Source organism: Mirounga leonina, unplaced genomic scaffold, assembly GCF_011800145.1.
Source record: "Mirounga leonina isolate KUSES-001 unplaced genomic scaffold, KU_Mleo_1.0 Mir_321, whole genome shotgun sequence".
Taxonomy (NCBI): Eukaryota; Metazoa; Chordata; class Mammalia; order Carnivora; family Phocidae; genus Mirounga; species Mirounga leonina.
Window position 1 is genome coordinate 2,912,203 of NW_023270680.1, and position 23,881 is coordinate 2,936,083.

Sequence of the window (23,881 nt, forward strand, 5' to 3'; positions counted from 1 at the left end):
GTGCTGAAGGTCTCCGAGGCAGAGGTTCCTGTCGCCTACAGCATCGGGCATGAGGATAGGAGGCTCTGGTGCACCCTGGGGAGCAGGTGGGAAGATTGAAGGGACAGGAAGCCACCTCATGCACTCTGCACCCTGTGGTTCCGGAAGCACAGCTGGCTGAGGGGCGACCATCAGGTGCCCTTGTCCACATCACCATATATGAAAAGTGAGAAGCAATCTTAGTCTGAGGCATGGTCCCCTCTGTCCCCTTCCTTCTCTATCCCAGCAGCACTGCTTCGAAGACTCCCCTCCCCGGCCCCCCTCCTCCACCCACACTCACCTCCAGGAATCACAGTTTTGATGATTATTACTCAGCATTCATATCTCCCCTAGATAGTTGCTTCCCCCAGGAAGCCTTCCCTGACCTTCCCAGATGGGTCAGCTCCCCTCCCCCACTCCAGCCCTCCCTGGGCCGACAGCACGCTGCTGCGTTGTACCTGAGCATCACTGGTGATTTCCCTGGGTCGCTGCACACCTTTGAGCCTGTCACAGGCTTGATACTTAGTACGACTCAACAAGAGATTTTTGGAATAAGGGGTGAGGAGCTCCCAGCAAGGACAACAGAGCTACTTCTACTACTTTCAGGTGCCCCCAGACCTCCACCGATACAAGAGAAAGTGAAAAAAAAGTTAAGGCATAAACTCCTGAGGAGCAGAGGAGAGGAGAAGGCAACCCAACTTTGAGTTGCAACACCGAGGAAGGGGGACCGTGCTAACCAAATATAAGGCAGCCGATTCCCAGGCCAAGCCCACCCTGGCTTCTCCTGAGGACCCCAGCGGCTCTCAGCATCCACGGTGGAGGCAGTGCTCGGCTCAGACCACCCAGTGGCGTTTGTCCTGGTTGGCTGTGGGTTCCATGTGGTTTCCATTCTGATACATCAAATCTTTAGAATATCACCTCTGACGAGAGGTGGGCCCCTCTGGGTGCTTTGGGAGGCTGAGGAAGGGTGTGGAAGAGAAACAAGGACTCTTTGAAAATTATGAAGCCATCAGAACCCCAAGTTCTCTCTGATGAGTCCTCAGGAAACAGGAGGTTTATTTCCTGGAGAGGGCAGAACACAGGGGGCAGTGTAAGGTCCGAGTTGGGAATGGAGGGTTGTGTACAGCGGGCAGCAAGACCCCACTGCCCCTTTCCTCCTCTGAGACGTGTGGCAGCCCTGCCTCGCCCACCAGGGTCCTCACCCTAGGGATCGTCCCCCAGAAGATCCCAACATCAAGGACAGAATGGGCCAGGAAGTGCATCTCACGCTCTTCAGACCAGTCCTCCACTCCTCAGTCCCAAATCCCTAACTTCAGATGCCAGTGAGGAATCACCATTCGTCTGAAATTCTTCGTGCAAGGAGAAGAAAATGTGGGGACAAAGCCTCTTACCAACATGTTCGCAGAGATGGTCTTTTACTCTCACGAGACAACCCAGAAGAGTGTTCTTTGTGTTTCAGGACAAAAAGCTCCTAGAAATTAAAAAATATGACAGAAATGAAAACTCAGCAGCAAGGCTTAAAAACAAAGGTGAGGCCATTCTCCAGAAAACGCAACAGAAAGAAGAGAAAGGCTGAGAGAGAGACAAGGTAGGGAAGATTTAGAGGAGCAGCCCAGACATGTAGACACGCAGTTGGGTGTGTCTACTGCATCACCGATGGGGCTCACCCGCGCACGACGGGCCGGTCACGGGGCAGGACGGATCAGGGTCGAGCAGCACGGTCCCAACGGGGAGGGTGTCACTGCATCAGGGAGGCTGTGGACAGGCTGCTGGGCTCCTCTCAGTGAGCACTGAGTCTTCCCTCCAAATTGCTGGGCACAGTACTCGGGCTCAGCCTTCACGACTCACAGATGGGCAGCCGTGGGGAGAAGGCTGGAGTGAGTGCGTGGGAGGCGGCAGACGGCCTCTCCGACTAGGATTAGCCCAGAAGCCTTCCTCCTGCTTCATTCTGCGCCCGCCCGCACAGCCCCAGCTGGCCTGACGGAACCCTCGGGAACACGACTTTGAATAAGAAGACTGTTCCAGGCCTGATTCTGAAAATAAAGTTCCAGATGGGATAAAATCAATATGGAAGTTCTAAGTTGTGCCTTCCGAGTGGAAAGGGATGACAGAGGGGGTCGAGGGGCAGAGCAGCAGAAGGGGAGACAGAACGACTCGGGGGCGGCCCCCAGAATTGGGAATGGGGTCCCACGGGGACAAGGACTTTCTCTGCAGGCTTCGAGCACATGAGCTGGTCATGTTCTCTAGCACTGAGATGCTGGGGAGGGAGTGGGGACAGGCAGAGGGGCTGGAGATCAGTGCCCTCACTCACTCTCGCCCTGCTTTGCCCCTTGGCTGTAGAATCTAAATCGGTTTCGCTCCAAAGATACTTTACCTCTATACCATTCGGTACTCTTGCACTTTCCACTCCCTCCCGGAGCTGTTAGAGATGTAATGCTGTCTGGCTTCTCCAGGTTGTTCTTTGGTCAGATTTATCCTTGGGAAGTTTGTGCGCTTTTTTGTTTTGTTTTTATTTTTTTTTTACTATCAATATATACAGTTAAATTGGTTTAAAATAATTCCTCAAGGGGCCTCATTTGTGTCTTCAGATAACAAGCCCAGCTCTTGGTCAGAAGGAGCATGGATCAGGGACTGCAGTGCACAGCCTGGGAGCCCTACCCCCACCCGCGTGTGGAACGCCCACATGGCCAGACCCTCCGGCTGCATGGGGGGGGGGGGGCATGGTTACCCAGCATTCCCTGTGCTCATCCAGAGACCCGCAGGCAGCCCACACCATCAGAGTGCACTTCCCTGAGATGCAGACGCTGGGCAGTTAGCTGGGCCAATTCTCCATCTTTGGTTTATTTTTAAAACACCTGGAGAGCTTCTAAAAATGTGTATTTCTAGGATCCACCCAGAACTAGGTATATTAAGTATGACTTGGTGAGATTTGGGGGGGGGTTACAGAAAACACAAAATAACAAGGGCTTTTATAAGTAGAACTTGCTCTCTGACTCACATCCAGAGGACCCAGGCTGGAGCCCGGAGAGTTAGGGACCCGGGCCGGCCGCCTTGCTTTCCAGCCTGGTAGCCTCCACTTTGTGCTCCTTGGTGATTGCTCCAGGTCTAGCCATCACACCGAATTTTCAGCTAGCTGGAAAGAAAAGAAGGAAGAAGAGTATGCCCCCCTTCTTTCTAGGATGCTTCCTAGAAGCTGCACTTACCATTTGCACACAACCAAATTTAGTGCGAGGCCTCCCTCAGCTGCAGGGAGGCTGTGACATGCTGGCTGGGCTAGGACCAGCTCTTGGGTACGCAGGAGAGATGTTGTTGAGGACAAAAGAGGGGACAGGGCAGCAAGAAGTCCCTCTCTGTGCACTGTGCACCAGGGGCTGAGACCAGGAATCTGCCTTCTTTTTTTTTTAATTTTTTTTATTCTTATGTTAATCCCCATACATTACATCATTAGTTTTAGATGAAGTGTTCCATGATTCATTGTTTGTGCACAACACCCAGTGCTCCATGCAGAATGTGCCCTCCTCAATACCCACCACCAGGCTAACCCATCCTCCCACCCCCCTCCCCTCTAGAACCCTGTTTGTTTTTCAGAGTCCATCGTCTCTCATGGTTCGTCTACCCCTCCGATTTCCCCCGCTTCATTCTTCCCCTCCCGCTACCTTCTTCTTCTTCTTCTTTTTTTTTTTTCTTAACATATATTGCATTATTTGTTTCAGAGGTACAGATCTGAGATTCAACAGTCTTGCACAATTCACAGCGCTTACCAGAGCACATACCCTCCCCAGTGTCTATCACCCAGTCACCCCATCCCTCCCACCCCACCCCCCACTCCAGCAACCCTCAGTTTGATTCCTGAGATTAAGAATTCCTCATATCAGTGAGATCATATGATACATGTCTTTCTCTTTTTGACTTATTTCACTCAACATAATACCCTCCAGTTCCATCCACGTCGTTGCAAATGGCAAGATCTCATTCCTTTTGATGGCTGCATAATAAGGAATCTGCCTTCTTAAGTGACGCTCTGAGCAGTCTGTGGACTGGCTAGAGGTGCTGACCAGTCCCTCGGCGCACGCATGGTGCATTCCCGCACCCCAGGCTTGTAGCCTGCCGAGCAAAGTGCTCCTAGCACCTTACATAAATCATCTCATTTGTCCCCAGAACAACCCAAGAGGTAGGGCTTACCGTCCCCACTACAAATGAATCCAATGACTTCTCCCAGATCCTGGACCACTCAGATAGCAATAACTAAAGGGCAGATAGAAAAGGTAAGAACCAGTAACAAGAAGTGTTTAGGGAGAGTGGGAAGGGATAAGAACAAAGGATAGTGAGAGGTATCCACTGGGAGGGGTTGGCTGGCTGGTGGGAACTTGCTGGGGACACAGGGAGGGTGGCTTTGCTCTTTATATAAAGTGAAATGTCTGCACCTTTCAGATGACACCACGAAGATCCCTTTGTCTCCACCGTTTTAAACCACACTCCACACTATACTTTCTTCTTATTTTCTATGTACAGTACTCATGCTGGATGTTGCAGGTACTGTGACGGAATACCACATTACCCCCAAACTGAGTGGTTTAACACTGACAATATTTATTCTGCTCGTGAATCGGCCATTTGCTTGGGGCTCACCAGGAACAGCCCATCCTGGCTTCACTGGGTGTCCGCCAGGTGAATTGCAGAGTAGAGGCTCAGGGCAAGAATCATCAGGAGGCTGGCAGGTGATGGTGGCTGTCAGCCGAGACCCCCGCTGGGTCTGCTGGCTGAAAGCCCTCTGTGTGGTCCCTCCATGTGGCCTGGGCTACCTTGCAGCATGGTGATACAGGTGCATTTCCCAAAGAAGGGAAACAGGGAGTGCATTATTGCCTGTGTGACTCATCCCCAGGGGTCTTGCAAAGGAATTGGGCTGCCTTCTACTCATTGGTGCAGTCAGATGGCCACGGTCCGTTTGGAGAAAATAAACTCCCTCTTTGGGTGGGGAGCACCAAAGTTCTGAAAAAGCATTTGGGACCAGGAATATTGCTATGGCCGTGTTTGGAAAACCCCATTTGCACCACAGGCCAAAAAATTTTGCTCAGTTTTCTCTCCGCAGTTTATACTTTGAATCTAATAGGTATATTAAATATGCATCTTTTAACTACACCATACACACTTGGTCCTGAAATTCAGATGTGGACCTTCTTAAAGATCGTATACACGGAGGATTGTCTGAGTTCTCACTGTGCAAAAGGCAATCTTCCTCATCTCAGCTGTCTGCAACCTCAAATTTAAGGAATATTCCGAGTTCCTTCTTAATACGTGAGACCCACAGATCTTCACCCTGTACACCCTCTGTGTAAGTGGTGCAGCTTTTACTCCCTAAACCTTTAATGGCAAACCTCCGAACTATCCACTGTTCTAGTAAATATCCCAGCTGGGCTCTTCCCCCTCCTCTTGAAAGAGATAATTGAATAGAAAAATATATATTGTCTATGAATATCTTTAAGGAACAGTAGAAACAAATGTTTTAAGTATAGGAAGAGGAGGGCGCCTGGGTGGCTCAGTTGGTTGGGCGACTGCCTTCGGCTCAGGTCATGATCCTGGAGTCCCGGGATCGAGTCCCGCATCGGGCTCCCTGCTCGGCGGGGAGTCTGCTTCTCCCTCTGACCCTCCCCCTCTCATGCTCTCTCTCTCTCTCTCTCATTCTCTCTCTCAAATAAATAAATAAATAAAATCTTTAAAAAAAAAAAAAGTATAGGAAGAGGAAACCAAATATGGGGCTTTTCCCCATGTCGCCCTTGATGACTGCTATTGGCAGCCAGAGTTTGGGGACCTGCAGAGTCACGGGTCTATAATGAAACATTCTAATCTTCTCGTTCCATTTTTTTATGCTACAGAAATTTGGCAGTCTGTCAGTCCCCCTATTGCCTGATTAATTGCTAAATGTCAGAGACTCGAAGAAATATTGTTCATATTGTCTATGAATGCCGTCTAGGGCAGCATGGGGGCCCCTCCCTAGCCCTGCTCAGGCTTGCCCCCTGCTACTGTCTCCTGTGGGATCATTCGCCCTTGTGCAGGTAGGCAGGGCAGGAACTCCACGTCAGGGAGCACATCCTGAGGAAGCATCAAGCGCATGAAGGCTTGGCACTAAATCACTAGGAGGTGATGTGGCAGAACAAAAATAACCTTGAATCTGGAGTCTACAGATGAGGCTTAATGCCTGGAAGGCAGCCTGCAGCTGCAGCCAGCGGTCCCCCTCCCACCTCCTTCTCTTTCCCTGTTTTCCCCTTCTTCCTTCTCCTCTTCTTCCCCTCCTTCTTTCCCCTTCCCTGGCTTTATGGAGATGTAATTCACAAACCATGCAGTTCATCCATTTAAACTGTGTAGGTCCGTGGTTTTCAGTGTATTCCCAGAATGGTGCAACCATCACCTAGTTCAATTTTCCAACATTCCATCACCCCCCAAATAGGCTTTGTCATTCAGCTAATGCTGCCCACTCCTCTCTCATTTCCTTTGTTAACAGAGCTTACTGAGCACCTGTCCAGACACTGAGTATACAGTAACAGATAAGTGAGAAGCCCCCCTCTTACCTAAAAAAACTTTTCATGTGACTTTGTTTAGTACTCGTACCTGTGTTCGTAGGGGTTAAAGTGTCCCCGTGAATTGGATGGGGGTGACATCACAATCATTTCAGACTGAGCCGCCCCATCATCTGTCAGTGACTGGAGCAGTTCTGCAGGAAAACTTCTATATCAGCTCTCTCCTGAGGAAGGAACTTCTGATACACCATAGACAGACACTTAAAATTGATGGTAGGATGTCCTCGAATGTTGGCCACTCCCGAAGGACTAATGCCTGTGAGGATCCCTGCCCTCAAGAATTTAACCGTGTAATTTAAGATATGTGTAGAAACTGATATCGTGAATCTTTAAATTCTGCATGAGTTTAGAGGTATCACTGACCCTAACCAATCATCAGTAGGTGATTAAACGAGGTCCCATTTATGTATCCATTTATCCATCCATTTATTCATTATTCAATAATATTTAAGAGCATCTAATATTAAGATACACTGGGACTATATCTTATATTTTTACATGACCCACCATGCCAAGCACATAGGAAGAGTCACAAAACACATATTATTTGATAATGAAATGTTGGTTTTAGGTGTCTTTAGCCACAAAAGGTTAGGATCCAGAAAAGCAATTTTTAGCTTTACTATTCCAAGTGCCGTTTTTATTGGGGAGTTTTTCAGTCCCTATAACTAGCTTAGAAAGATAAATGAATAAACTTTGCTGTGCTAATTTACTCTTCATAATTCAACATGATTGATGCCCTGTTTTTTTTATTGCTCAAATAAGCAAAATCAAAATGGATTGCATGATTATTTTGAGATATGGTAAATCCAGATGATTTTATTCTTCCTTAATCATTTTTTCTACCAATCCATCTCCTGGAGATGATTTATCACAGAGCCTGCCATGGGTTCTTTAAAATAAATGAATAAAGTTTTAAAAAGACAGAAAAATTGGGGGGGAGGGCACTAACAACAAAATAAATGGAAACATGACTTTATGCATTCCCACACATGCATGCATGCACGCACGCACGCACACACACATACACACACCCCTCGGTGGTCCTCGGTGCGGGAAGGAGGAATCCGGGACTCCTTTGATGGGAGCACGGGCTCCACAAGGAAGCACCATCATGTGGGCACAACAAGCATTTTGCAGATAAAACCTCATCCGAGGCTACTTTTGCTTTGCCCTCGGAGGGTCTTTCTACTTTGTTCCTTAAGGCAGTTGGGGATTTTCTTTCTCCTTTGACCAAAGCAGGAGATTCATCTTTAGACAAGAACTGATCAGCTCTGTGTCCTTGAACAAATCACTTACCCACTTTGGGCCTCAGTTTATCTAAGAAATGAAGAGTGTGTTGATTTCCTGGGGCTGCAGTAACCAATTCTCACAAGCCAAGTGACTTAACAAAATAGAAGTTCACTCCCTCACACTTCTGGAGCCAGAAATCCAAATTAAAGTGTCGACAGGGCCACGCTCCCTCAAAACCTGTAGAGAGGGATTCTTCCGCTCTTACTCTGGCTTCTAGTGGATGTGGTCACTCCAGACTCTGCCTCCGTTGTGGCCTGGGCTTCTCCCAGTCTGTCTGTTCTGTGTTTTCTCCCCTTCTTATAAGGGATTAGGATGGGGTTGGGGCCCACACAAATTGAGAATGGCCTTATTTTAACTCGGTTACATCTGCAAAGAGCCTATTTGCAAATAAAGTCCTATTCCCAGGTACTGGAGTTAGGAAAGCAGGACCGAATGGAATCATGGTTGAGAAGAAGGTGACTGAGCAGTAATGATGGGAAGGGTTAGTACCCCCACTGGCTCGCACTACACTTGGCTGCATGCTTTCTCTGCTAGTTCCCAGGGGCCTAGGTGTTTATATGAGGGGGTGGGTTGAGCATAAACCCAAGCTGGCCACTTGCTAGGCTGGGACAGAGAAAGAATTGTGCAAGGCAAGCCATTCAGTGGGAGGTTCGAGCAGAGCCTCGATGAGCATCAAGTGAGTCACTGCAGAAGGGATCCCCACATGGCAGGGGAAGTTGAAGAGACCACCCTGAAATCCGCATTAACTTGAAAGCAGATGAATCTTATACCATCATATTCCAATGCAAAATATAGACTTATTTCATAGAAACAAGTGAGAACAGGGTTGAGGGTTGAAGTCCCTAAACCCACCCCCGCATAATACAGGAATCAAGGTGTTTGTTTTATTGCTGAGTTGTATAGTAAATTTGTCCTCAGATCTGATACATTGTTGGGCCTTTTGTTAAAGTTACATATATATAGTGGTTTGCACAATCAACTGAATTATTTACCAGTTTACCAATGAATGAACTGGCGTTTATTGAATATTTACTTGGTAAGCTCTGTACTGCCTCTTTTCATGTACAGTGGATCATTAAGTCCAACCCTGTAAAGTGGGCATTTTTATTCTCATTTTATACACGAGAAAACCAACTTAGATTAAGTTTCTCTATTACCCCACACCCCCCTGCCAATTAGTGGCAGAATTCAGAATTACTTTTATAGCCTCTTAGAGCTCTTTCCACCACATCCAAGCTCCCTGCCCTGTGTGAGGTGCATGCACTATGGTGTTTTCCTAAACACAGACCAAGGCAACTCAGCAACTCACTTTGGTCGTCATGGAGGTGTTGAACTTTCAGAGACTCACTAGCTAGGAAAATAAAAAACAATTCCTTCTTTAGAGCATGTTAGAGTTTATAAAGTAACATTCATTGTTTCTCTTGATTTTCACGACCATCTTGTGGAGGAGAGGGTAACTATTACCCCCTTCCTCGTTGAGGCTAGTCAGAGAATTGCACCCAGCACCCAATCTTTGTGACATGGGGCTGGAGCGCAGGCTTTTCCCGTTAACGGTTGCTGTCTTCTCGATGTGGAAACATGTCTCATGTGCTGGCAATGAGAAAAAGGGAGTGTATGTGAGTCCTCCAGAAGGGGTGAAGATAACAAAGGCCGGATGCATGTGTGGTCATGGTGTTGTTAGCAGGTGCTCATGAAATCTTCTGGGGCACTTTGTCTACTTGGAGATACCATCTCCAGTTAGCATTTATGAGGATTTACACTTGTTAGATTAGAGAGAGACTAATCTCCTGCTGTTCCCCATTATCCAAGACTCCTCCTAGAAATCATTACCTAACAAAGTGAATTTCAATATTCAGTAAGACTATGGGATTTGAAAATTTTCTTAATCTGTGCTCCGTGCTTGGAAAATTCTAGATAAACCCAGACCTAATGAATTCATTAGGTTTGCCTTTAAATTTGCAAAAGGTCTTTTACTTAGAGCCACCCCCATAACCCATCCATCCTTACTCATCTGTTTATTCAGATGCGTGTATGAGCACCCATGCCGTGCTAAATATCAAAGACTTTTTTCCAATTCAGTATCAAGATTACAGTATGTTTGGAGGGAAATTCTCTCACTTTCATTTCTTCCTATAATATTTTTTATAACCAATGAGATATAAGCTATTCAATTTTTTGGAGATTTTTTTCTTAGCTTTCTATTTTAAAGTAATTTTAGACAAAGAAAGATGGCAAAAACAGTACAAATGATTCTCTTCTACCCCTATCCCTACTTCTCCTATACTCCTGAAATATTGTTAGTGTGTTTTATAACCACAGTGTCATTATCAGGAACAGGAAATTAACATCAGCACCTTGCTATTAATTCAACTTATTTGAATTTTACCTATTTTTCTACCAATGTCTCCTTCCTTTCTTTGGGATCCCACATTCCTTTAGACATTAGTTCTCCTTAAAGCCCTCCAGTCTGCAACATTTCGTCAGTCATTCCTTGTTGATCATGACCTTGACACTTTCAAAGATTATTGGTCAGCTGTTCTGTAAAGTGTGCCTCAGTTTGGGTTTGTCTGGTGTTTTCTCTCTCTCTCTTTTTTTTTTTTTTTAAGATTTTATTTATTTATTTGACAGAAAGAGAGACAGCGAGAGAGGGAACACAAGCAAGGGGGGTGGGAGAGGGAGAAGCAGGCTTCCCACCGAGCAGGGAGCCTGATGCGGGGCTCGATCCCAGGACCCTGGGACCATGACTCGAGCTGAAGGCAGATGCTTAACCGACGGAGCCACCCAGGCGCCCCTGTCTGGTGTTTTCTCATGATTGAAGTGAGGTTGTGCATTTTGAGTGAAAAATACCACATATATAATGCTTTTTTCTTCCTTCATTCTAACTTATTAATTGGGATTCTCTCATGAGGAAGAGCTGCTTTATGTATTTGATTACTTACATATATTAGCATGGACTTATGAATATTGATTTTATTCTATGGGTTAATCTGATACTCTTATTGATTATTTTGTTGCTCAGATTTATCTAGCTTTGGCCATGAGAAACTCCTTCAGGTTGGCTTCTGCATTCTTTGAGCCAGCCTCTGTCCTTTTTGAGTATTTCCTCACTTTCTGGACCCATAAGATGTTCCAGACTCATCCTGTATTTTCTCTGTTCCAGTCCAGATACGATTACATTCCCTAGGAGCCCTATTTACTTTCCTTGGATGATGGTCAGAGACACCAAGATATGGGCAGTGGGTGTGCTCATTGTTACTGGGGGTCATTGGTTCTAGGCCTCTCTGTGAATAGAGCAAGACATCTATGTATGCACACCAACACCTGGATACACATATATCTACATTTTGGGCGTATGTGTGTATATATTCGAAATCATGAGTTTGTACTGATACCTCTGATTCCAGGCCAACTTCACACAGTTCATTTTAGCCTTCCCCTTTTCCTTATAATTTGTTTTTCCAGCAGTAAGAAAACTGGCTATCTTTATCTCCACTATATTTATATATTTGCAGAATAGTTTAATTCTAGCACACACATAAAGTCGTTTCAGAATTACTAACTCATTGTCCTCTGATCTTTTTGACTTTATGGTATCCAGTCACGATACTGTTAACCAAAGTTGTTTATGTTGGTTCTTTCCTTCCCCACCCCTTCTGTGTAGTTTTGTGCTTCATTTCCAATAGGGTTTTGCTCTGTTGTGGTGTTGCTCTTCCTTTTGGGGTTCCCCTACATCCTGATTGTTTTTAATTCTTAGTTTTATTTGTAGAGTATGCAAAAAGTATGTGAAACCCTGCTGTGGTCTAAGACTGGGCATTATACCAATAAATTTACCCAGAGAAGTGCTTCTCCTTTCTTATCCAGCCTCCTCATGACCAATCCCTGCTTCTTCCCACCCACCCCCTACACATAACTAACCTCTGGTTTCTGGTTTATGTTTCTTGTATTTCTTTTTTTCACAAATGAGGATACATGTATATTTTCTTTTATCCCTTATATGATGGGTCACATACTCTAGATGGTCTGTTGAGTTTTCCATACTCCATCATGAAAAGCACCCCATATCAGTCTGTGGAGGTCTTCATTCTTTCTGACATCTGTACCATATTCCATTTGTATGGATGTACCATGGTTTCCTCAAACACATATTGTTTCCAGTGTTTTGTCACTACAAAGCTGCAATGAATGTAACCTTCTGCCTATGTATTTTTGTATTGTGGGAGGTATATCTTCCCAGAAGTGTTCTAGTTCAAGAGTTAAGTGTGTATTTTATTAGGTATGACCAAGTTTCCCTCTGAAAGGTTTGCACTAGTTTTCACGCCCACCAGCAAAATATGAGGATGGCTTTTTCCTCACAGCCTCACCAATACAGTGCACCATACTTTTCTTTCTTTTGGGGAGGGGAGCAATTTCATAGGTGAAAAATGATAACTCAATGTAGTTTCAGTTTCGATTTCTATAATTTTGCATTGTTTGGTCCTTTTTAATACATCTGAGGACCTTTTATATCTTTTTTGTGAATTGTCTGTTCGTGTCTTTTTCTCATGTTTCTAATTTTTTTTTTTCGGTTTTTTGTAACCTCAATATTTTAGGGTATTTTTTATATATTATGGATATTAGCTATTTTTCCATGGTGTGTGTTACAAATATTTTCTCCCAGCTTGTCAGTTGTCTTTTGTTTGTGATGTGTTTGTTATGCAAAAAGTTTAAAAATTTTTACGTAGTCAAATGTGTCACTCTTTAATCACTTCTGGATTTTGAGTCCTTAGAAAGCCTTTCCCTACCCACAGTTAAAGAGGAAATGGCCCATGTTATGAAAATACTTTGAAACATTAAAAACATACAAATGGTAGGGTTTGTTAAAATTCATTCAAAACCGGGAATGTTAAGACCCCTCCCTTACTCTTCTAACTGCCCGGTCATCAACCTTCCCAGCTGAATCCTATTATCATTGCCATCCCTTACTTAACACCTAATCACCCCATCTTCAGGCTTCCCTGATCTCTTTACACCCAGGGACTCCATGTAAAACTAATCTGGGGTATCACAGACTATCTTCACCTTCCCCAACACTTTTTACGCCTAAGTGTATTCTGTTTTGTTCTGGTAGTATTAGTAAGCAACTGCTTTAGAATTTTCTGCTGATTCAAGCCCAGAATCAGTACCTACACTTTACCTCCCTTCCTTCTTGCCTCGTCTCTTTTGTTGAAGCAACTCCTAAAATTCAGCATCTTCCTTTTCCAAAGACCATTCAGCCCCACAGCCTCTCAGTAGATGAATGAGTGCATTCGTAGGTATGCCTTCTGCATATCAGAGCCAAGTGATAGGGTATGCACCTGACGGAGTCTGCCTGTCCAGCAGAACACAGGTAATACGTCGTCTGAAAGAAATATGAAAATGAATCTTTTCCACATGCTGTAGAAAACAGTGTTAGCCACAAAATACACTGAAATATTTTATACTTATAAAAGTGTTAGGTTTTTTCATTCTTTCATTATGACGTTTATTTAAGTATATAAGTAGGATTTTGTTAGCATAGTATTTTGCATATCAATAAGTTAAGAATGAAAATCTAAGTGATGTTTGAAAGGAAAAAAAATCTTTCTCTCAATCTTCCCCTCCCTCCCTCCTCCTTCCCTCCTTCCCAACACAAACCAAAGTGTGGAATTTGTCCTCAGGCTGCTGGTTTGGGAAGGTCAGAATGACCTGGCATTATGCTTAGAAAAAAAGTGATCCACCAGGAAAGCCCAAGATGGAAACAGAAATCATGGGAACTTGTTACTGCGTAGCCATGCATTTCCATTTTTAATGTTGACGGGTGTGGATATTTTAATAATTGATCTACAGACCTCTCTGCATGTTGTCTCTTGATAAGTATTTACTATTTGGGTTAAGCAGTGATGGGACTGGTTCAGCTTCATGTAAATTATGTACATCTGAAGAAATCTAACAGAGGCTGAGACATAACAGGAGCTCTTGAAAGTCATACAACGGAAGAAGGGAAAAAGAGCTGGAGGATAAACATACAGCATTCTTGTTTCCCACCATGTTGATTGATTGATTGATTGATTATTTGTTTATCTATTTACTTATTTTCTTTCAGGGATCCTCAAAGTCTGGACCCACCGGAAGTGAGCAATGCAAAACTTCAGTACGCAGGCTGGGGTCCTAAAGGCCAGCAGCTGGTAAGCCAATCAAGCTCAGTGACCAGGTTTGAATTTGATGAAGTTTACACATTAGAGGCTGAATCTGTCTCACGACACTCGATGTCTGGGTTTGTGTGAGATACATTTTGGAAAAGGACACCAGAATATTTGCATGTGTAAAATGGCCGTTTCTTTTTTGTTAGAGAATTATCTTGAAATTGGAACAGGCTGTACTGTGGTTCCCAGATCCAATACCCTGATATCCTGATATCCCCAACTGTAGCTGTGTGTAGATCACAGGCTTACTATGAGGTCAAGGGGATAAGCCTTGTCAAAAGGACCGTCAGTAGGAATTAGCAGAATCGTGTAGTCATTGAAAGTTTCTTTTGCTTTGCTTTTGGAATCTGGCCCTGTTCTTCCAAGGGTTTTATGAGAGGTGGATTTGCTGGCCTTTGTGGGCCGGGCTCCCTGCGTGTGAGGTCAGCATACAGCCAGAGCAGCCTCACGGCTCCACATCAGACACCTACATGGACTCCCACTCGGGTTGGCAGACCGACATGTTTCCAGAAACTGAATGGCCAGGCCGGTCCAGCGCGAAGGGCTCTGAGCCAACAGCAGTTAGGAGGCGAGGGTTCTAGTCCTGCGTGTTATCGGAACCCTCAGCTGTCAGGCTGCAGTCAGCCTGCCCCATGTTGAGTGAAAGCGGGGTAAGATGATCTCTCAGATGTGTTCCGGCTCCAGCATTACCCAAATCTTCTTCCCCGAGGTTGCATCGCCCCCTGCAGGAAGCCCCTGCAGTACGAGGTCAGGTGACATGGCCCGGGTCCAGCTCACCATGTCCTCCTGCGTCTTGCTGATTACGTAAAGCTGCATTTCGTAAATCCTGCTGATTACGTAAAGCTGCATTTCAAAAACTTTTCCTAAAATAACACAGAAAATGATTATTTTCAAAAGCTTGGGGTGAGATAATATTGGACAGTCTGTCTTCTGTCTTAGGAATTAAAATAGTCTCATTTTTCCCAGTGGTGCAATTATATTCCCTTGGTTGCATGTTGGTTCCATTGCCTTGAAATGGTTTAAAGAAACAGGAGGATGGGGCGCCTGGGTGGCTCAGTTGGTTAAGCGACTGCCTTCGGCTCAGGTCATGATCCTGGAGTCCCGGGATCGAGTCCCACATCAGGCTCCCTGCTCAGCAGGGGGTCTGCTTCTCCCTCTGACCCTCTCCCGCCTCGTGCTCTCTGTCTCTCATTCTCTCTCTCAAATAAATAAATAAAATCTTAAAAAAGAAAGAAAGAAAGAAAGAAAGAAACAGGAGGATGTGGGCCACAGCGCTGTCCTGGCTATTACCACGGGACCCGGCGCCAGGCACACAGTCATCAGGATCCGGAAAGCACGTCTAGCCAATGGGGGTCAGCAAGTGAGGGGAGGCCAGAGGCCATGGCGGGGGGACACCGACCCACCAGTCAGTGCAAGGAGACGAGGCTCGCCTTTCCTCGTAGGCGCTAACCCTCCCACAACGAGGACCTGCAGCTCCCAGGAGGGAGCCCAGTGTTCAAGACCAAGTCTCCAACAGCCGACTTTAAATCCCTCTGAAATCCTGACTGAAGGTGTTTCTGGGAAGCAGATCATACCCCTATCCATCCCGTCCTTCCGTACAAGTGACCTGTCGCCTCCATAGAATCTCTCCCTGTTCTCCATGATCTTTGGGCGGCCTGCTGCCCACAGCCTCGCCCACCGACCTCACCCCCGACTCGCAGAAGAGCTCGGGCTGGGCAGCCTCCTCACAGACATCAGGAAAAGGACATCGTGACTCACACGCCAGCCAACGCCTCTTTCCGCAGACCTGCCGCCTCTCTCCTTGTCACCCAGTGATTATCACAAAGCTTATGGACCCCTGCCTCACCCTCGGCACGCAGGAGAGGCCAGACCCTGGAACAGAGGCCGTTCAACCTGATCCTGCAGTTTGCAGAAAACCTAACCCACGGTTTACTAAAGGAGGAAGCGTGTGTGTGTGTGCATGCATGACGTTAGAATTACATCCAGAATTTGGAGGCAGACGGGGCTCCACACTGCTCCCTCTCCAGACCCCTTACTTGCTAGGCCAGCCCGTTCCCCACCAGAAGCCACCGCTGCCTCTGGGACAATTGACTTTATACTCAGGTCATGCTTTCTAGGGGCGAGGGTGGGCCTGAGTGATTACAGAGTCCTCACACTTAACGTCTTAAAGAGGACCTGGCAGCAAAGCTAAATACGCATCACCTTCTCTGAGAAAGCTTCCCTGACCCGTCCCCGCGCCGCTGGGCTCCACCTCCAGCCTCCTACGTCCCCACGCGAGCTTCCGGTCACGACGATGTGTTGCTGCCGCCGATGCGTCTGACCCCCGTTCGGCCACCTTCATCTGGGCATCCAGCACTGTCATCTCGTATGCTGGGTGCCTAGCACAACACCTGGCGCTCAGTAAATACTTGTTGAGGTCAAAAATGAATGCACGAACGGATTGATTAATCACTTAATACGTTCTTGTGATCCTCAGTCACCTAAACACAAAGCCAGTGTGTGGAGGCAAGTAGCCAGGACCTGTGTAGGTGTTCAGGATATTACTTCCAGGGAGGGAAGTTCGACTTCCTTTCTGCTCCAAGGAGATGAATGTTCAGTGAAGTAGTAATTGCTGATATTTGGCCGTAGTACCAAAAGGACTAATGGGCTCGTGGAAGTTTTGAGCTCTGAAGCTTTTTTGAACCTTGGAGTTCTTATGATACAGTTCTTGCACAGAGTACAGGAGGCTCCGTAGCCTCGAGAGCGTCCCACCCACGGGAGCAGGGCTCAGCACACTTCTCACTCTTGGAATCTGGCCCTGGTCTGGGGCCCGTAGCAGATGTTTGAGGCTCTGCAAGCCCATAGGATCTTGGTCTCAACTACTCCACTTTGCTATTGTAGAGAGAAAGCATTTGTAGGCAATATAGAAAGAGATGGACATTGTTTCGTTCTGATAAAACTTCGGGAAAACAGGCATTTTGGCCCGATGGCAGTGGTTGCTGACCCGTGGTTCAGGGGCTCATGTGCGTTCTCGGCTGCCCTCCCCTGAGGAAAGCCTGAGCCCAGGACTAGCACCCTGGTGACAGTTACTCTGGATGCTCACTCCCTCGGCAAAGGAAATCTGCAACCCGTGAGCAGGCCTTGCAAACACTAACAAATCCCTCATTGCCATTTTATTTTAAAAAGTAAATATTGCTCCCCAAAGGAAATCTACTCTAATTATAACGAGTCAGACTGAAATGAGTAATCCTCCTTTGGGTACGGAGAGCACAGCTGCAGTTCAAGTTCACCAGCGAGCTTTCCGACCATCATCCCCTCCTAGTGGGGAGGGGTTTCAGCAACACCCTTGGCTCGGGGACCGCATCAGCCCCAGGGAGGCAGCACCCAGCACCAGGAGTGGGCTGACGGCATTTTCCCCCGTGCCTCCCCATGGCCTCCAATTACTGGCTGTTGGCTTTTAGGGTGACTTTTGTTGGACCTTCGATGACATCATAGGTAATAAATCCCTCCTGGCTGGCCCCTTGTTAGAGGAAAGGAGTAGGCGGACATGGGGAGGCCTCCATTCTGCCAGAATTGTGTCTGGGATGGCGTTGGTCTGTGAGCTCAGTTTTTCATGACAGATAACCGTGTCGCTTCCAGAATTTGATCTGAAAACAGGAAAAACAGATTTGGCTAGGTTAAACGGGATTAAATGAGAAAACATATGTAAAGTGTTGAGGAGGTGTCTTCCCCTCGATTCCCCCGCCCATCTTTATGTTGTCAGTGTCCGTGGCCATTTGCATTGAAAACACAAGTGATTTCAAAATTTTTCCCCAGACGGTGTCTCTCTTCATCTGTCCTCTGCAGAGGAATCTCTGCCTGCATTGAGAGCACCTCTGAGTTCCCTTTTTGGATCTTCCGTGAAGCCCCGCCCCACGAGTGTTTGTCTATTTATGGGAAGTCTTATCCCTGCTAACCTCGAATACGATTGAGTTGTCTGTCTGGAGATACCCTTCCTTGTCTTATACGTCATCCCTGCAAGGACATCTAATAACCACGGACGCCGAGGGCAGCGGGGGCCTCCTGTGCATCTCTGGCGCACCCCGGAGGTCAGGCCGGCGCAGCGTGTCTCAGCACACGAGCGTGCAAGCCAAGGGAGCTTAGCAGCACCGTGGCCTGACACCGTTCTCCTCTGGAGACTTCTGCAAATATGACTGCACGGCATTAGCCGACTTGAAGGATTCGAGGCAGGCATCTTTGCCTGCGTACTCAGATGATCGGAAACGGGGAAAATGGGTTTCTCTTTGGCTGGCCTGCTACCACAATGGTGATAAATGAACAGCTTTGAAAGGGATATTTAATAAGCCTACTGGGAGTTCTTCAGGGTAGGGATGGCTTCAGCATGTGACAAATGAAGAGCAGGTAGCGTCGTCGGCTGGGGACCCTGCCAGAACGGGGACTGGAGCCGTCCTTGATGCACAGGGGCAGGGTGGGGATGACAATCCAGCCGAAGAAAACCGAGGAATGCTCACAGGTTCTGCTCTCCTGCGCAGGAGAGGAAGCTGACTTTCTCACGGTCTCTGGGGGCACCCGAGGCGGTGGTGTGGACGACCGTGAGAGACTGCTCTGTGTCTCCCTGGAGACAAGAGAATAAAATTGACTATGTTTACCCAAATGGGGAGATTTCAGCTGCACGCTATGAAAAATTGCCTTGCTTACATGGCTTGTTAGACCCTTGGATACTTCTCCAGGGAGAGTCATGAACAGAATAACTTACCAAGGAGAGTCGGGGAATTCACTTAAGTGGCTTCTTCATAAGTGGTTCAGATAGCAGCTCTCCTGATGAGGTCTCAGGGCTGGGCAGCCTGGACCCTCGAACATTCGCCTGGCCCCAGGCGTTCTTGGGGTGACAGATGTGACCAACGGTTGCTGTGGCCGGTCAGCCAGCTACCTGCGAAGGACCTGAAAGGCCAGTCCTTTGTGTATGCACAATTTCTATAGTCATTATTCTCTCATTTGTTTACTGTTTCAGTAATTGCCTGCCGAACCCTTCCCGTGCTCTAGACCCACCACTAGATCCTGGAGATGCAGAAGAAAGGTGTGGTTCTTTCCACCTGGGGGACAAGCTGTCCGTCCCCATGTTTACTAGCTGTCAGCACCTACAACTGCTTCCTCCCACCCCGCCCTCCCCACTGGGTCTCCGTCCCCTCTGCGCACGCTCCGGGTCCTGCCCACAGTAGGGCTGCAGGAGATGGGTCACTGCCCTGTGTGGGAGCTGGGCTTGTTTCAGCCAAGACTAGTGGGCCCTCCAGTCTGGAGGCAGTGATGCCCCCTACGGCAAGGCCCAAGGAGACTTCATCCCTGCCTCACTCATTCCCCTCTCACTTGATGTCCTTCCCATCTGAGCTGTTCAGCTCCTGCAAAAGTCTCAGCCAAGGCCTCCTTGAGGGGACTAACAGGGTCCCCGTTTTCATGTGGATGCTCTCCAGCCCCACCCGCCATCGGGCTTTCCCCCCACAGTCCCAGCAGCCCTCCCACACTCAGACCCATCTTCTCTGAGCTACATGCCCTGGGCACCTTTAAGGAGCCCTGCGCCATCCTCTACTGCATGGTTGGGCACGCGTTCTCCAGTGTGCCATGTCACAGCTGTGGTTCTCAAACGACTGAGTCTGTTCTAAGGACACCAAGCTCTAAAAATCAACTCCTCGTGAGTGCTTGGGCCTCAGTGTTGTGTTCTGCCTACGTAGCACCATTTTACTGAAGGTTCTTTCTAACATATCGACAGCAAAAGAACCTGAGGATCTCACTTCCCCAGTGCACTAGCTTGTGACTCCTAGCAAATGAGTTATTCCTCTAGGAGTCAGTGCAGGATCCAGAAGAATTCGAGCTGAAGGTTTTCATGCTCACATTGGGTCACTTCATAGCATTCAGGTTTCTGCTGTAAAGAAAAAGAATTTATTTATTTATTTATTTATTTATTTATTTATTTGAGAGAGAGAGAGATCATGAGCAGGGGGAGGGGCAGAGGCAGAGGGAGAAGCAGGCTCCCTGACGACACAGGACCCAATCCTGAGACAGCTTTTTTTTTTTAAGATTTTTATTTATTTATTTGAGAAAGAGAGAATGAAGAGAAAGAGAGCATGAGAGGGGGGAGGGCCAGAGGGAGAAGCAGACTCCCCACCGGGTAGGGAGCCCAATGTGGGACTCAATCCCAGGACCCCAGGATCATGACCCAAGCCAAAGGCAGATGCTTAACTGACTGAGCCACCCAGGCGCCCAAGATAAAGAATCTTCAAAGAGAGCCCATTAGCATTGTAAAAATTCATGCTACCCAAGTGTCAGTAATTCAACATAAGATACCAGATGAAGAGATTGTTCTTGAAACACCAAAATGTTCTGTTAAATGGAATAAAGAGCAGAAAGGTAATAGGCATGAGGATTTGCTTCGGGCACCTCTCAGGAGTGGGCATCAGCAGAAACACTGGCAGCCACAGGGAGGACCACCTGCTCTCGGGGGGGATAGCAAAGTGCAGAAGGGATGAGTGGAGGGCACTCACCCCGCAGCCCCGACCTGCCCCCAGGGACGGGCAGGTGCAATCATGCTGGGAGTGAGACAGCAGGAACCCAGGAACAACCCAGCTTTGAACCCACGAGCCCTTATCTGAAAACCCCACTGTAGCATTTCAACTGCCTGTTCCATCTCAGAATCTGAAGGTCCTGATCTGGAGCCTTAGAAGGAAAGGAAAGTTTATTTAGTTTGTTCTATTTTTTAAGGGCCATTAAAAACAAAAGCTTTAGCGTCAGAAGGGTCACATTCAGATCTTGGTTCTGGCACTTACCAAAGGTGTGGTCTTAACACACTTAATCTCTCCAAGCCTTCGTTTCCTCGTCTGTAAAATGGGGATAATCATGTGTATCCTCTAGGGGTCACTGTATGGATGAAGTTAATTTATTTAAAGTACATGGTGTAGAAACTAGGATGAAGAAAACACTCAGTAAACGATGGCTGTGTTGTTGCTACTAGAATTATTACTTGGCTTAACCAAAATATAGAGAGTGAGAAAAAAATAAGGATTTCATCCAATGGATGTTTGGTGTGTGTCTGACAGTGAGTTAGGCTACTCGTGGTAAAGCAGGGAGATGCAGCCCATGAGGGTTGGGCGTCCGGAGGGCTCAGTCTCTTCTTCGTCTGTTCTCCAGCTCCTAGGATGCTGTTCAGAAAACCTACCACCCATCCCTGTTCCTCTAAGCCTGTAGCTCCTAGCGGGTCTGCATCTGTCTGTTTCCTTAGAAAAGGCCATTCCACAGGAAGTGAGATCATACAGGATTTGTCTTTCTCTTTCTGACTTACAAAATGATAATTATGTGACAGGAGGGAGGGGGTAATATTTCAAGAGAGTATCAAATCACCTTAAACTTACACAGTGTTATGTGCCAATTATTTCTCAGTGATGCTGGGGGAGAGCCTGCGGTCCTCTTGCTTCCCTGTCCCAGCCCCTCTGTGCACCAGCTGGCTCATCCTGGGACCTCGAGCTAGACAGGGGTTCTCCCACCTTATCAGGCAGCCACCAGGCACCTGAGCAGAATCGGATGAGCTGCCTCCCCAGGGCATTATTGCTCACCCGGTTCTAAGTCACTTAGGGGGCAAGCAACGTTTTATTGACGTTGACAACTCCCAACGAGGGGAGAAAGATTGATCTTTCCAGCAAGAGAAAATTATTTAATGAAATGTCATAGACATGGGGAGGACCAGACTGAAGTGACATCCCATTAATAACTTATAAAAGCCTCTAATCAGTTTGGGTTAATTTGGTATTCATTGTAAAAACATTCATCATGGGCACTGAAGTCCATGACAGTAGCCAAGAAATTAATATCACCAGGATGGAAATTGCCTTATGTATCCTCAAATAATGGATGGAGCAGTTTAGTGAGTGATTTACTAGCTCACCGAGGGTACCCTTCAAGTTTAACACAATATGTTATCTCCTCATGTCCCTGTGGGACTCAGCCACTTAATGTGCACTCAAGTAAATATGCTGAGTTTTTGTCACTTAGCCTGAGTGGATGGGGCAACAGAGCAGAGCTGCCTGACAGTCATAGTTGAAGAACGAGGGAATTAGGAGGCGGCAGGTGGGACTTTTTCCTTCCACCAACAGGCTCTCTGAGGACACGGGCATTTCCAAACACATAAGCAACTCATAACTGTGGGATTCTAGAGGAAGTGAGGGAAACAATGTAAATAGCAACCTGTGGAGTTTTAAAAAAATTTTTGTCCTGCTGTGTGAATACAGGGTGGGGTGGGGTGTAAGAGAAAATTCATTCTTAAAACAATACAGAACTATGTAGTAAGAGTCACAAAGACATGCCCACAGGTTAGCACACGAGTCCCATCTCAAGAGAAGCCAAGGGGCACCTGGGTGGCTCAGTCAGTTAAGGGTCTGCCTTCTGCTCAGGTCGTGATCCCAGGGTCCTGGGATCAAGCGCCGCATCGGGCTCCCTGCTCAGCGAGAACCTGCTTCTCCCTCTCCCTCTGCCAGCCACTCTGCCTACTTGTGCTCTCTCTCTGTCTCTCTGTCAAATAAATAAATAAAATCTTTTGAAAAAAAAAAAAAAGAGAAGCCAAAAACGGTATACACAACACATTCATAACAATGTTTTCTATAAATAATAATTTTTAAAGGCTGTAACTATCCTAAGTGTTTGTAAGAGAGTGATTTGCCAAAGCATGGCCATTGACAGAAGATGAACTGTCATTAAAAAATGGTAGGTAGACTGTATGTGACCCTGGGAAATATATCGTCTATTAATTAGTATTAGGACTAAAAATAAGGTGTTTGGTGTGTGTTTTGCATATGGGGAAAGATAATTACTTTGGCCTTGCCAAACTATGCACGTGTTACCCACTTCTCTAAGTTTCCTGGATACAACAACGTTATATATATTCATTAAAAATGGGGGGGAAAAAGAAAATTCATTGTCAAATCTGAGCTGTAGGAATCCACTCGGTCGGCGTGTGCACCAACCTTGTGCAGGGTGGAGCGCAGCGCGTTCTGGGGGATACAGTCATGAATAAGCCAGTCCTCGGGGACGACAGTGCCTGTAATTCCATTGGTTTCAAAGCATTATGCAAATGTGTCCTTTCTCCTGGCTCTGCAGCAAACCTTTAAGACAGTATTTTCCAGAACTCACTTATAAGCCAAGGCAGTTAAGAAAAGGGTGGATTTAGGGCTGAAAACCAGGCCTGGCCTCGTCGTGCATGTTGGTCTGGAGCACAAACTATGTTTCCTTCCTTGTCAGAGCTTCCCTAATGTAATTGTGCTGGAAGCGGCGTATTATTCTTATGAAGGATCTAACTTAGAAGGGTGCCCACATCAACCGTGGGAATATGAGGTCAGAGAATTTCAGGATAATCTACCAAAGAGAATCTAAAAGTAGGACGAGAACGCTACATGAAGAAAGAGTGCATTTACCGAAAGCTTCCTTAGATCATGTAACCAGGCAGTTACAAATTAAAATAACCTTTTTTGAGCCATGACGGGGACACCGGGGCGGGGGGGGAGGCCACAGTTCTATCTGCAGCCCCAGGCAGACACGCCCCATTACATGGAGAGCGGCTTCTGGCCATTTGGGGATTTTTCCAGTAGCCTAAGAGGTGCTCTGAACCATTTATGCTGCTAAGTGTTCTTCGAGCCCGTAATGGCCTTTTTAGACCAACTTTCGGACTGCTCCCATTTGAGTGGCGGGAACACCTCTTTATCATGATTCCTAAGATGTATCACAAGCGGAAAATGTCAAAGGAATGGTTCCACATCCTTATCTTCATAGAATAACCAT

General features: G+C 46.8%; 1 protein-coding gene across 1 annotated transcript in view; it reads left to right on the forward strand.

The window, feature by feature from the left end:
• Window positions 1-23,881, forward strand: part of DPP6 (dipeptidyl peptidase like 6) — a 681,409-nt gene that overhangs the window by 508,075 nt on the left and 149,453 nt on the right. The window contains exon 7 of the mRNA XM_035029860.1: window positions 13,987-14,068. Within this exon, the coding sequence (XP_034885751.1) occupies window positions 13,987-14,068 (82 nt within the window). The remainder of the gene's footprint in view (window positions 1-13,986; window positions 14,069-23,881) is intronic.